General features: G+C 40.9%; 1 protein-coding gene across 5 annotated transcripts in view; it reads right to left on the reverse strand.

Annotated features, from left to right (window-relative positions):
- The window catches only part of rttn (rotatin), a 255,727-nt gene that overhangs the window by 234,160 nt on the left and 7,910 nt on the right, over positions 1–13,657 (reverse strand). For 4 of the 5 annotated variants that reach the window (XM_072262511.1, XM_072262520.1, XM_072262502.1 and 1 more), the window contains exons 3-5: positions 13,224–13,411; positions 8,751–8,946; positions 7,328–7,435 (exon numbers count right to left, since the gene is read on the reverse strand). In XM_072262511.1, coding sequence (XP_072118612.1) covers positions 7,328–7,435; positions 8,751–8,946; positions 13,224–13,411 — 492 coding nt within the window. Of the gene's footprint in view, positions 1–7,327; positions 7,436–8,750; positions 8,947–11,687; positions 11,751–13,223; positions 13,412–13,657 lie in introns of those variants that run through there. The other variant, XM_072262530.1, reaches the window with a different exon arrangement.

The raw sequence follows: 13,657 nt of genomic DNA on the forward strand, positions 1-13,657 counted from the left end.
CAGCTCTCTGGTCTTATTGACATTGAGTGCAAGGTTATTGCTATGACACCACTCAACTAGCTGGTATATCTCACTCCTGTATGCACTCTCGTCTCCAGCTGAGATTCTGCTATCAATCATTGTATCATCAGCAAATTTATAGATGGCATTTGAGCTATGTCTAGCCACACTGTCATGGGTATAGAGTGAGTAGAGCAGTGGGCTAAGCACATATCCCTGAGGTGTGACAATGTTAATTGCCAGAGAGGAGGAGATAATGATACCAATCTGCACATATTGTGGTCTTCTGGTTAAAAAGTCAAGGATCCAATTGCAGAGGGAGGTACAGAGGCCCAGGTTTCATAATTTATAGATCAGGACTGTGGGAATGATCATGTTAAACACTGAGCTACAGTCAACGAACAGCGCTCTGACATAGGTGTTTGTATAGTCCAGGTGATCTAAGGCCATGTGAAGAGACATTGAGATTACGTCTGCCGTAGGCCTAGTATGGTGATAGGCAAATTGAAATGGGTCCAGGTCCTTGCTGAGACAGGACCTGATTCTCACCATGGTCAACCTTTCAAAGCATTTCATCACCGTAGATGTGAGTGTTACAGAACGATAGTCATTAAGGCAGCTCACACTACTCTTTTTGGATACTGGTATAATTGTTGCCCCTTTCAAACTGGTGGGAACTTCCAACCGTAGCAATGAGAGGATGAAAATGTCCTTCAGTCCATCCGCCAGCTGGTTGGAACAAGTTTCCAGAGCCTTACCAGTTACTTTATTGGGGCCTGCCGCCTTGCAAAGATTCACCCTCCTGAAAGACACCTGACATCGGCCTCTGAGACAGAGATCACCAGGTGCAGCAGGGATCTTCACATCTGTAGTTATACTCTTCCTTTCAAAGTGGGGACAAAAGGCACAGAACTCGTCTGGTAGTGAAAGCATCATAGCCATTCATGCTATTGGGTTTTGCTTTGTAGGAAGCAATGTCCTGCAAACCTTACCAGAGTTGACGTGCATCTGATGTTGCTTCCAACCTCGCTCAGAATCGTTTCTTCGCTTCTGAGATAGCCCTCTGCAAGGCATACCCGATTTTCTTGCATAGGCCAGATCGCCAGACCTAAAAGCCACAGATCCAGCCCTCTGCAGACAAAGAACCTTCTGATTCATCCATGGCTTTTGGTTTGGGAATGTATTGCAAGTGTTCGTAGGCACACACTCATCCACGCAAGTTTTAATGAAGTCGGTAACAACTACAACATGCTCATCCAGATTTGAACATGAATCCCTAAATGTAGTTCAGTCCACCAATTCAAAGCAGTTCTGTAAGTGCTCCTGTGCTTCCCTTGTCCATACCGGGTTGCAGTCTTCAGTGTCTGCCTATGCTCGGGGAGTAAAAGTGCAGCCAGGTAATTAAACTTTCCAAAGTGTGGGTGTGGAACAGTATGGTAAGCACAGTGGTCCAGTGTGTTGCTTCCTCAGGTACTACAAGTGATTTGTTGGTGATAATTGTTTGGTGATTTTTTCAAACTAGCCTGGTTGAGATGCCCCAATATGATGGTGAAGGCGTCAGGGAGTGCTGTTTCATGCGTGTTGATTACATTGCTCAGATCATCCAGAGTCTGCTTGACATTGGCCTGAGGTGGAATGTACACCGCTACCAAAATGATGGCAGAAATCTCCTGCGGCAGGTAAAATGGACAGCATTTAATTGCGAGATATTCCAGGTCTAGTAAGTAGAATTGGGACATCACTGGACATTTATGCACCAAGAGGAATTAGTCTTGAGGCAAACACCTCCACTGCTACTTTTGAGAGACCTGACAGCCCTATCCTGACAGTGAACCCTTCAATGTGAATCACTGCATCCATTACGTAAGGTATTAACCAGGATTCCATGAAGCAGAGGATGCACACTGTCCCCTAATGTCTCTCTGATACAGCACCCTAGCTCTGAGATCGTCAATTTTATTTACCACAGACTGTGCGTTTGCCAGTAGTCAAAAACCTAGACTTTTTTTCCAACGCACTTGTAGCCCCGAGCAAAAACCATGTTTGCAGTTGTGATTCTCAGCTACAGCAGGCTGAAATGGGAATATTTAAACGTATCCATCCAGCTGCTCAGCCACGAATTCGCCCATTTAGAGGTGCCCCGGAAGTATTCACAGAATCATGAAGAAGTCATGCCAGTAGCTCTACATCAGCAGGATTTTGAGGAAGTTTGCTATATCACTGGGTGATGGGGCAGAGATATGTCTCTACCAAAGGATATGCAAGGAGGTCACTAGCCTGCAGGTCACCCTTGGGCAAGAAGTAGCACCTGCGTAGTCCCCTGATCCGGGTCACATGAAGCCATGGGAGCAGGTGATGGATGGTCATATCAGCAGCTGCTGCATACCACAAGTCCTGGTTATGCGACAACTGATGCCAGGCAGGCAATCTCTGAGAATATTGATAATGACAGAAGTTCCCACTTGCTTCAAAAAGGCATCAATTATACCAATGCCCAAGAAGAATAATGTGGACTGCCTTAATGACTATCATCCCGTAGCACTCACACCGACAGAGATGAAATGCTTTGAGAGGTTGGTCATTACTAGACTGAACTCCTGCCTCAGCAAGGACCTGGATCCATTGCAATTTGCCTATTGCCACAATAGGTCAATGGCAGATGCAATCTCAATGGCTCTCCACACGACTTTAGACCACCTAGACAACACAAACACCTACATCAGGCTGCTGTTCATCGACTATAGCTCAGCATTTAATACCATCATTCCCGCAATCCTCATTGAGAAGTTGCAGAACCTGGGCCTCTGTACCTCCCTCTGCAAATGGATCCTCGACTTCCGAACTGGAAGACCACAATCTGTGCGGATTGGTGATAACATATCCTCCTCACTGACGATCAACAGTATGTGCTTAGCCCACTGCTCTACTCTCTGTACACACATGACAGTGTGGCTAGGCATAGCTCAAATACCATCTACAAATTTGCTGACGGTACAGGTGGTGACGAGAGGGCATACAGGAGTAAGATATACCAACTAGTGGAATGGTGCCGCAGCAACAACCTGGCGTTCAACGTCAGTAAGATGAAAGAGCTGATTATGGACCTCAGGAAGGGTAAAACAAAGGAGCACATACCAATCCTCATAGAGGGATCAGAAGTGGAGAGAGAGAGCAGCTTCAAGTTCCACGGTGTCAAGATCTCTGAGGATCTAACCTGGTCCCAACATATGAAGGCATAAAGAAGGCAAGACAGCAGCTATACTTTATCAGGAGTTTGAAGAAATTCGGCATGTCAACAAATACACTCAAAAAACTTCCATAGTTGTACTGTGGAGAGCATTCTGACAGGCTGTATCACTGTCTGGTATGGAGGGGCGACTGCACGGGACCGAAAGAAGCTGCAGAAGGTTGTAAATCTAGTCAGCTCCATCTTGGGCACTAGCCTACAAAGTACCCAGGACATCTTTAGGGAGCGATGTTTCAGAAAGGCAGCGTCCATTTTTAAGGACCTCCAGCACCCAGGGCATGCCCTTTTCTCACTGTTCCCATCAGGTAAGAGGTACAGAAGCCTGAAGGCACACACTCAGCGATTCAGGAACAGCTTCTTCCCCTCTGCCATCCGATTCCTAAATGGACCTTGAAGCTTTGGGCACTACCTCACCTTTTTTTAAAATATGCAGTATTTTTGTTTTTTGCACATTTTTTAAATACTATGTCTTATTTTATTTATTATTTTTTTCCTCTCTCTGCTAGATTATGTATTGCATTGAGTTGCTGTTGCTAAGTTAAAAAATTTCATGTCACATGTCAGTGATAGAGTTCAGCACGGACTAGAAGGGCCAAGATGGCCTATTTCCGTGCTGTAATTGTTATATGGTTATGGTTACGTGGTTATAATAAACCTGATTCTGATTCTAATGGCTGGGGTCACCTATTTTGTAAAGACTTTGCCGAGAACGCAGCAACAGCAAACCCTTTCTGTAGCAAAATATGCCAAGAACAATCATGGTCATGAGACCTTGATTGCCCACATCATACAACTTGGCACATAATGATGATAATGCTATGTCACCAAAGTCTTGCAAATCTCTATACATTTACAGTGGAAGGCAGTCTGACTGGCTGCATTAAAGCCTGGTCCAGTGCACATGATTGCGAAAGCTGTAGAGGGTTGTGAACTCAGCCACCTCCATGACAGGCACAACCCTCCCTATCATCGAGGACATCGTCAAGATAGCAACATCCATCATCAAGATCTCTCAACATCCTTCTGCCCATTACTACCATCAGGGATGAAGGTTCGGTGCCTGAAAACCCATACTCAACGATTCAGTCATCATCATAGCTTGTCACACCAGACAGTCAGCCACTCTAGTGTTGTTTGGTTGATGTTGAGCAGGTCAGTGTCAGCTAAATCAGGTGAGAGTGAGCAGTTGCGCAGAACGTGTTCAATTTTCTGCACCCTTTCACCACACTCACAGGATTCACTGGTCTTTAAGCCCCACTTCATTATATCGTCTCCTGTCCTACAAACTCCCGCTCTCGCTCTGTTGAGACTGCACCATTTCCATCTGTCAAGCAGTGCCCTGTCTGGCAACATTTCTGTGGGGTCTTGCACTGAATTGTTTGGTGGGGTTCTGGCTTCTGTTTGTTGCCAGAGTTCAATCTTGTATGCTTGGGGGGGGATGTTCCGTGTGCTAGTTCCTCCACTGTAGCAAAGCTTTTCTTCGATTTTAGGCAGTTGGAAACTGGCACATGATGATGTAGTGGGTGCCGTGGATCCCGGTTCTGTTTATCTTTTTCAATTTTTGTTGTAGTGTGCCTTCGGATCTCTAGGGGAGCAATGCCTGCAAGTCTATAAATGATGTTAATGGATGTGGGGCGCAGTGTGCCCGTGATTATTCTGCAGGCTCCATTAAGCAATGGGTCTATTTTCTTCACATGGGCTGATCTGCTCCACACAGGTGCACAGTATTCTGCAGGTGCATAGCAGGGTGCTAGGGCAGTTGATCTTAGTGTGTGAGCATTAGCGCCCCATTTCATGCCCACTTCAAGAGAGAATTGTGACAGCCAACTTTCCCTCGGAGTTTTTGGATGTGTGTGGCAAATGAGAGCGTCCTATCCAGTGTCACGCCCAGGTAAATTGGAGTCAGATGGTGTTCGAGCTCCTTTCCACACCAGAAGATCTTGAGTTTCCGAGCTGCTTCTCCATTCCTCAGGTGGAATGCACACACTTGAGTTCTTGATGGATCTGGGTTCAGAGACCATTTTTCATAATACTGATTCATTGCTTCGAGGACTGCTGTAAGTCGTACTTCAACTTCTTGGAAGGAGTTAGCTTGTGTTGCTATGCATAGGTCGTCTGCATAGATAAACCTGCATGTGTTAGGAAAGGTTGGTTGGTCGTTTGTGTAGACATTAAATAGTAGGGGTGCCAGAACTGATCCCTGTGGTAGTCCGTTCTTTTGTGGATGCCACCTACTCTTAATTCCATTCATTTCTACATAAAATCTATGATTTTCTAGGAGGCTTCTTATTACTTTGACTGTGGTTTCGTTCTTTAACATTTCAGATAATTTCAGTAGAAGGCCTCTGTGATTCACAGTGTCATATGCTGCTGTTAAGTCAACGAATACTGCCCCTGTAATTTGTTGCATTTCAAAGCCATCTTCGATATACTGGGTTAAGTTCAGGACTTGACCGCAGCAAGAGCAGCCTGGCCTGAACCCAGCTTGGTCTGGTGTTAGAAGATCTTTGACTAAGGGGGATATTCTTTTCAGTATGAGTCTCCCGTAGAGTTTATAGAGGGTGCAGAGCAGGGAAATCAGTCAGTAGTTTTTAGGAATGTTGAGGTCTTTATTGGGTTTTAGGAGAGCAACAACTTTGGCTCTTCTCCACTTTTTAGGTATCTTTAATGATCTTAGGCAACAGTTAAAAAGGGACAGAAGCCAGTGGAGTGTTTTAGGTCCAAGATGTTTAATGAATTCATTAAGAATCCCATCTATGACAGCAGCTTTGTTGGATTTTAGCTGTGATACTTCATCCTTTAATTCTTCTAGAGTGAGAGGTGGGAAGTTGTTATTCCTGTTTGAGAGAGCCGACTCCACCTCCTGATGTTACTTTTTCTTTTTCCTCTGTTCCTTGTTATTTGGTCAACCATTTAGTATCATTTGGTGGGCAACCTGACTGGGTGTTACTGCAGCAATTCTCTGTGGTGGTCTATGATTCAGTCATAGCTTCTTTTCCTTCATCATCAGATTTCTTAACTCAGTATTCCTTCTCTTGGTACTATTTATTTCTTTCATAATTTATAGTAATGTTATGTCTTATCACTGTACTGTTGCCACAAAACACCAAATTTCATATCACATAAGATAGTGATAACACTCCTGATGCTGATTCTTCAAATCCTCTCATGGCATAGGCACACCTACGTTAGTGTGCACTCCTATGCTTAGCAATCTCATAGCAACAGCTCTGATTGAGCCTAACAATTCCAATGTGACTCCTCAGACAAGCATGCTGATCCTACCTGTCAAAACATGCTTTTTCTAGAAGGACAGAAATAAAATGTGTGAATAATATCCTGCAAACCTCATTGAAGACATGTAACATCCTTACATCTCACATAATTCCAAGACCAGTCAAACTGACAGAGAAACACACAGAAAGGAACCAACTTCAAGTATCTCTGATAGTAGTACCAGGAGACAATGTTCAAACGTCCCACCTACCTCCAAATGAGATGAGCCAATCTCTCCAATTATTTGCTTTCTGTGTCAGCAAAAAGGAATTATTCTGAAATATTTCCGAAAGTAAACTAGTACTAATATACGAAAAGGAATGGTAACACCAGCACTCTGAAAATATTGTATCACTTCTCTCCTGACACAATAGCATGTTCTGCTGAAATCTTTAAAGGGAAGACATCAAAGTGCAGAATAAAGAGTTGTTGATCTGCTTAGAAGAGTTTTGTAGAGCACCTAAACTACATGTTTTGCAGGACTGTAAGATCCACTCAATTGCATAAAACTTAAGTGGGGTTGCATTGATGTATTAAATACTTGGTACTAACTTGATGCCAGTTTTAAGATGTCCCAACTGATATCTTAGTCATTTTTAGTAAGCCTTTATATTGAACCACAAACTCTCACTACACTGCCAAATCTTCCTTATTGCATAATGTTTTTTATATTTGAATAAAGAGTAAAAGTACATGAAGGTACTCATGTTTTACAAACGTTTGTAATTCACAAAGTTTAAATTTTCAAAAGAAAAAAAAATATATCTAGAAGCATCCAAGCAGATAACATTCTTGAAATCTCACCAGCTGCTTTCCGGGGCACTTGATTGTTTGGTTCCACCTGATTGCAGTTATGCTTCTGAAAGTAACCAAAACCTGTTGTGCCCTCTTCAGGTGGTACAGAGGACACTACTGTAAAAGAATATATTTTTTAAAGAATTTAAGATTTTAATTGTTCAATGAAATACCACATAATCACAGCTCAGAACATTTTTATCTGATTTATAAAATCCACAAAATTTTCCAAAACACTATATTATAAACACAAAATGTAGGAAGAACTCAGCAGGTGAGGCAACATCTATGGAGAGGAAGAAAAAGTCGACATTTTGGGCCGAGATCCTCCATCAGGACCTGATGAATAAAAAGTGCCTGATGAGGCCAATTTCTCGATGACTATATATTATGGAAGTAAAAGTGTATAAACAAAGGAAAGACTTTGTCCAGGGACCACAACCACTTCTTCAGGACCTGATGAAGTGTCTCGACCCAAAACGTTGACTGTTTATTCCTCTCCACAGATGTTGTCTGACCTGCTGAGTTCCTCCAGCATTTTGTGTGTGTTGCTCTGGATTTCCAGCATCTTCAGAATCTTGTGTTTATTATTCTTCTAAAGCATTTTTATGGGAGATAATTTGCTTCAGTCTGCTAATTTTAACTGCCATAACATTTTTTGTATAAAGTATATTTCTTTTTCTTTACTTGCAGTCTAAAACACAGAACATTAGAGCACAGTATAGACCGTTCAGCTCACGATGTTGTGTCCACCTTTTAACCTACTCTAACCTTCCCACATAACTCTTCCCTCCCACATAACCCTCCACTTTACTATCATCCACCCGCCTATCTAAGAGTTTTATTTTAAATCGAGCATAGAAAAAGTTCAATTTATCAATGCAATTCTTCAGGTCACAGATGCCAACAGAATAGAATAAAATTCAATTTACCAATGCAATTCTTTTGGTCAGAGGTGCTACCAGGAGACTCATATAGACTTCTATTAAAAAGTAATTTTTTCTGATATATACCTCAGTGGCTTGGAAAACATTACTACCCACGAGTAACCAAAATGAATAGCACCTGATGTCATGTCAGAGAGCAGCTCAAAAATCAAGCATATTGATTGGTATGGGATCACATAAACATGCAGATTTTTCTCTATAGAGCGTTGCTGAACCAGATTGTCTTATATTATAATCTAGCAATTCCATGGAGCTAACTACTAATACTAGATCTGTTAAGTGTTCATAATTTGTATTGTTTGAACTTACACCTCATGAGTATTCATATATGGTTGAATAACAATTAAATTTGAACTTGAAGGCTAAACAAATGCAGCACATCTGTCCACATACAGAGAATTCAAAATCTATAAAGTGTTTACACACATGTAATACAACTCTTAGTATTAGATGTCATAAGCTTATTATCAACCAATACAAAGTACCTTTGTCAGAGGATTTTGAAGGCTGTAACTGATAGACTACAGTTGGATCAGCATCCACAATTGTGTCAGGCAGTTTAAGCAGATCATCCATTATCTCATCAATGCAGACCTGCATACTTGGCTCCACATTGGGTCGCAATTGTGCTAGAAATTCCAAAGCTCCAATTTCTCGAAATGTTTGAGCCACTGATGAATACTTCAAAGCCGAAACACAAAAGGCACACGTTAGGTTGACAATGTAGATTTTATTCTTATTCATTCAGCAAGTCAGACAGCATCCGTGAAAAGAGAAACTAGAGTTAGTGTTTCAGTTTACAAACATTTCATCAGGATACCTAGATCAATCTTTCTTTCCACAGATGCTGCCTGTCTTGAGATTTTTTAATTTCAGATGTGCAGCAACTACAGTTTTTTTAAAAAAGGTTTTCAGCTTTTAGGTCTTATTCTTCCTTCTCTCAACCATTCATTGTTTCACCTAATGACAGATGAAATGATAGGGTGCAAAATATTCAAACTAGAAGAAAAAGTAGTTCATGAGAAGGATGTAAAGACTCTGCAAAATACATAGACACGTTAAGCAGGTGAGCAAAGAAAAGTGGCAGGTAGAAAACTGTGGAAGTTATACATGTTATTAAGAAAAGAAACCGTCTTTTAAACAGTGAGAAACATTGACGTGCAGGAGAAATTTTGAGTATTTGCACAGGAAGCAATCTGCATGTGAACAAGTAAATAGGAAGGCAATTTGTATTTTACACTTTATTACAAGGGTGTTTAGGTTTAAAAAGAAACGTTGCTGAGAATTTGACAAGATCATAACAGAAGTAAATATTTAATTTTGTTTTCTTAACCGTAAAGAAAGACTTAATATTTGACTCCTCTTTGGTATGTGCACAAGTATAAGACAAAATTGAGGTTGTAAGACAAAATGGTGTCTTATTGGAATGTGGGAATATTTTGAGAATGAACAGAAGTACCAATCACTGTTTTCAAAGTAGGTAACAGTATTTTAGTCTTTTAAGTTATGTGTCAAGGTTGAAGGTCATGGGAGATATGAAGGTACAACCTGACGCCATGGAAAACTACTTGGGTTATACTATGGTTGAAAGGTATAAAAGGGACAACTTCTTTGTGCATGTTGGAATCTTGTCTTCAGCTGTATCATGATCAATGCAAAGAGGCTGAAAGAGCAAAATTGCAGAAAAGTCTGTCAGACAGTTGAGGTTCCTTCCAGCATTATATATGGTTGATAAGTATTATTATATTTCTTTATCTTAGTGAGTTTTTGTGTTTTTATCCTTTATGTAATTCCAATGAAGTATTATCCTAAAACATTTAATACGTGTATGGTGCCTCCTTTGGTACTGGCTACTGCCCGTTGCTGAATCAGGAAAGAACAAGGAACAAATTCTCAAAATATTTTCATTACATTAACTGAAGATTACAGCAGCACTCCCAGGTGAAGGAATATTTCATTAATGAACCTTCACTACAATGAAAGGATTTATTTCAAGTTACCACCTAAAGGTTTGGTTCCTTCAACAAAACATCAGGGAATGCATTTGTACATTGCGTTTCATACACAGGTCCATAAAATCCAGTACCTGTTTTAATTAGATCAATACAGAGTTGACAGGAAAATAAATAAACTATTTAAAATGGTAGAAACTCACAGCATCTGTGCTATTCGACCTAGCAACAACAGTGATCAATTTGTAACCTGTTTTTATAAACCAAAATGTACAAATATAGCTTGATTTAGATTTACAGCATAGTAACAAGCCCTTCCAGCCCAACAAGCCTGCACTGTCCAATTACAACCATATGACAGTTCACTTACAAACAACATGGTAAAGGTGGTGTTTGGCACACCTGGCTTCATCAGTCAGAGCACTGAGTACAAGAATTGGAATGACATCTTACAACTGTACTAGACGATGATGAGATTGCACTCCGATCATCATGTGCTGTTCCAGTTGTTAAATTACAGGGAGGAAAGAGTGCAGAAAAAAATTCACATAAAGATTAGATTATGAAGAGACGCAGTCCTCTTTTATTGTCATTAGTAATGCATGCATTAAGAAATGATACAATATTTCCTCCAGTGTGATATCACAAAACACAGGATAGACCAAGACTGAAAAAAACTAACAAAACCACATAATTATAACATATAGTTACAACAGTGCAACAATACCATAACTTGATGAAGAAGTCCATGAGCACAGTAAAAGTTCAAAGTCTCTCAAATGTCCCACATCTCACGCAGACGGGAGAAGGAAGAAAAGCTCTCCCTGCCATACCCGACCACGGTCCGACTCTGAGTCATCTGAAAACTTCAAGCTCTGATCAGTTCTCCGACACCGAGTACTGAGCACCATCTCTATCCGAGCAATTCGACCTCCATCTCGGTCACGAACAGCAGGCAAAGCCAGGGATTTTGAGTCCTTCCCTCCGAAAGATTCCCAACCACGCAGTAACAACAGCAGCGAACGAGCGTTTCAGAAATTTTTCCAGATGTTCCTCTGTGCTTTCACATCCGTCTCAATCAAATCAGAATTGTTCACGGCCCCTATTTAACGGATACAGTATCATTTTTCACCGGAGGGCTGCGCACGTGCGGCGCGCTGCTTCATCTCCTCCCACCACATGTTACCGGGACTAGAGATATCTAGTTATAAAGGAGAGACTGGATAGGCTAGGGCTTTTTTCCCGATGCACAAAATGGGTGATCTTATGTAGATCTATAAAAGCAGTGGATAGGATGAATGGTCAGTCTCTTTCCCAGGTAGTGGAGTCTAAAAACAGAGGGCAAAGGTTTAAGCCAAAAGGAAAAAGATTTGAAAGGGACCTGAGGGACAACTTCTTCACACTGAAATATCTGAAGACTGCCTTATCGTCAGCCCTCTCAATCCATTTCAGAATTTTGAATGTTTTTACCTGGTTGCTTCTTTTTTGGAGTTCTCTATTTCAAGTGGGCTTGCCCTCTGAACACACTCAAGGCTAGGAAAAAAAATGGGATCTTTAGATACCACAGGAATCAGGCTAAAAGAAGCTGACTGGAAAGAGAAAATGACACATGATCAACCATGAAATTATTTCATAGAACATGAGGCTTGAGATATTATAAAGCCTGTTTCTGCTGCACTTTATAATTTTATATGTTTAGCCAACATCACCAAAACATTTTTTCCCAATCATTAGTCCTATTACTATCTATAGGAGGGAACATGTGTGAAAATTAGAATTTCTCTATATACAGCAGTGAAAATAACTTAAACATCTGTTAGCCTTGATGAACTTAAGGTTGAGAAAGATGTAATAAAAAGGCAAGCTAGCTAGATTTTTATTCCCTAATCTTTATCATATGGTCCCATATGTCTTCAAAGAGGTAGATGAAAAACCTCACACTTTAGCATAACACTCAGTTTAAAAAAAAAGGTCTGTAAGCACCAGTTATGGTCTTACCTATTGCTGAGCTCATATTAGGAGGAAGTGACAAATAATGAAATGGATTCAGACTGGAGGTGAGCAAACACTATTTGATATGAAAATACATGTCCAAACATTACATTTCTGATATAAACTCAGGGGCCACTTCATTAGGTACCTCCTGTGTTTATTAAAGTGGCCACTGAGTTTATGTTTGTGGAATTCTGCTGCTGTAGCTCATCCACTTCAAAGTTCAACACGCTGTGCATTCAGAGATGCTCGTCTATACACCACAGTTGTAATGCCTGGTTATCTGAGTTACTGTAGCCTTCCTGTCAGCTTGAACCAGTCTGGCTATTCACCTCTGACCTTTCTCATTAACAAGGTGGCTTTGCCCACAGAACTGCCACTCACTGGATTTTTTTTTTTGTTTTTTTGTTTGCACCATTTTCTGTAAACTCTGGAAATCGTTGTGCATGAAAATCCCATGAGATCAGCAGTTTGAGATACTCAGCCCGACTGGCAACAACAAACATTCCACAATCAAAGTGACTTAGATCACATTTCTTCCCCATCCTGATGTTCAGTCTGAACAACAACTGAACCACCTGACCGTGTCTGCATGCTTTTATGCATAGAGTTGTTGTCACACGATTGGCTGATTAGATATTTGGATTAATGAGGAAGTGTACAGGCATAGTTAATAAAGTGGCCACTGAGTTTATAGTGCATCTTTACTGATAATTCATGTGTACTACTCATCAGAATATTTATAATAAAGGTAATGGAAAATAATCAGCTTTAACTGCAGTTAAATAAACCAGAAAAACAAGCAGGAATTCTGGGACATATGCTCTGTCCTAATGACCACTGAGCTTACAAGAAAAAAACTGGTAAATCCAAACTCACCATTTGCAAGCTCAATACTAAGCACATTGACAGGGTCCTTTTTTGCCTCATTATTCTTCAATACACTTAAAACATTCCCAATGTCTAACACATTTAAGTAATTTTTCAATGATTCCTCTCTCACAAATAACTTACCTTTACAAGTTGACCACAGAGCTTGAGCACTTCTCCTTGCATCGGAACAGTTGGGAAGTTGAACCATTCAAATAGTCGAATAAAGAGCCTCTTTTCTTGTGTCAAATCAAAAATGGAAATCAATCCATGATCAATTTTGCTCAAAATATTCTTCAGAGCTCGAACTCTGATTTCCATCAACTGGTGACCTAAAAATAAAAGACATGTCATTTTCTGTACTTCCGGCATCTCGAACACGACCCTACCACAAAATACTTCTTTCCCTCCCTCTTCCACTTTCCGTAGGGATCACTCTCTACGTGGCTTCATTGACCCTCCCCACTGATCTCCGTCCTGGCACTTACCCTGCAAGAGTGACAAGTACTAATACCTACCTCTACACCTCCTCCCTCACCTCCATTCAGGGCCCCAAACAGCCCTTACAGGTAAGGTGA

The sequence above is a fragment of the Mobula birostris genome, chromosome 1 (genome assembly GCF_030028105.1).
Source record: "Mobula birostris isolate sMobBir1 chromosome 1, sMobBir1.hap1, whole genome shotgun sequence".
NCBI lineage: Eukaryota > Metazoa > Chordata > Chondrichthyes > Myliobatiformes > Myliobatidae > Mobula > Mobula birostris.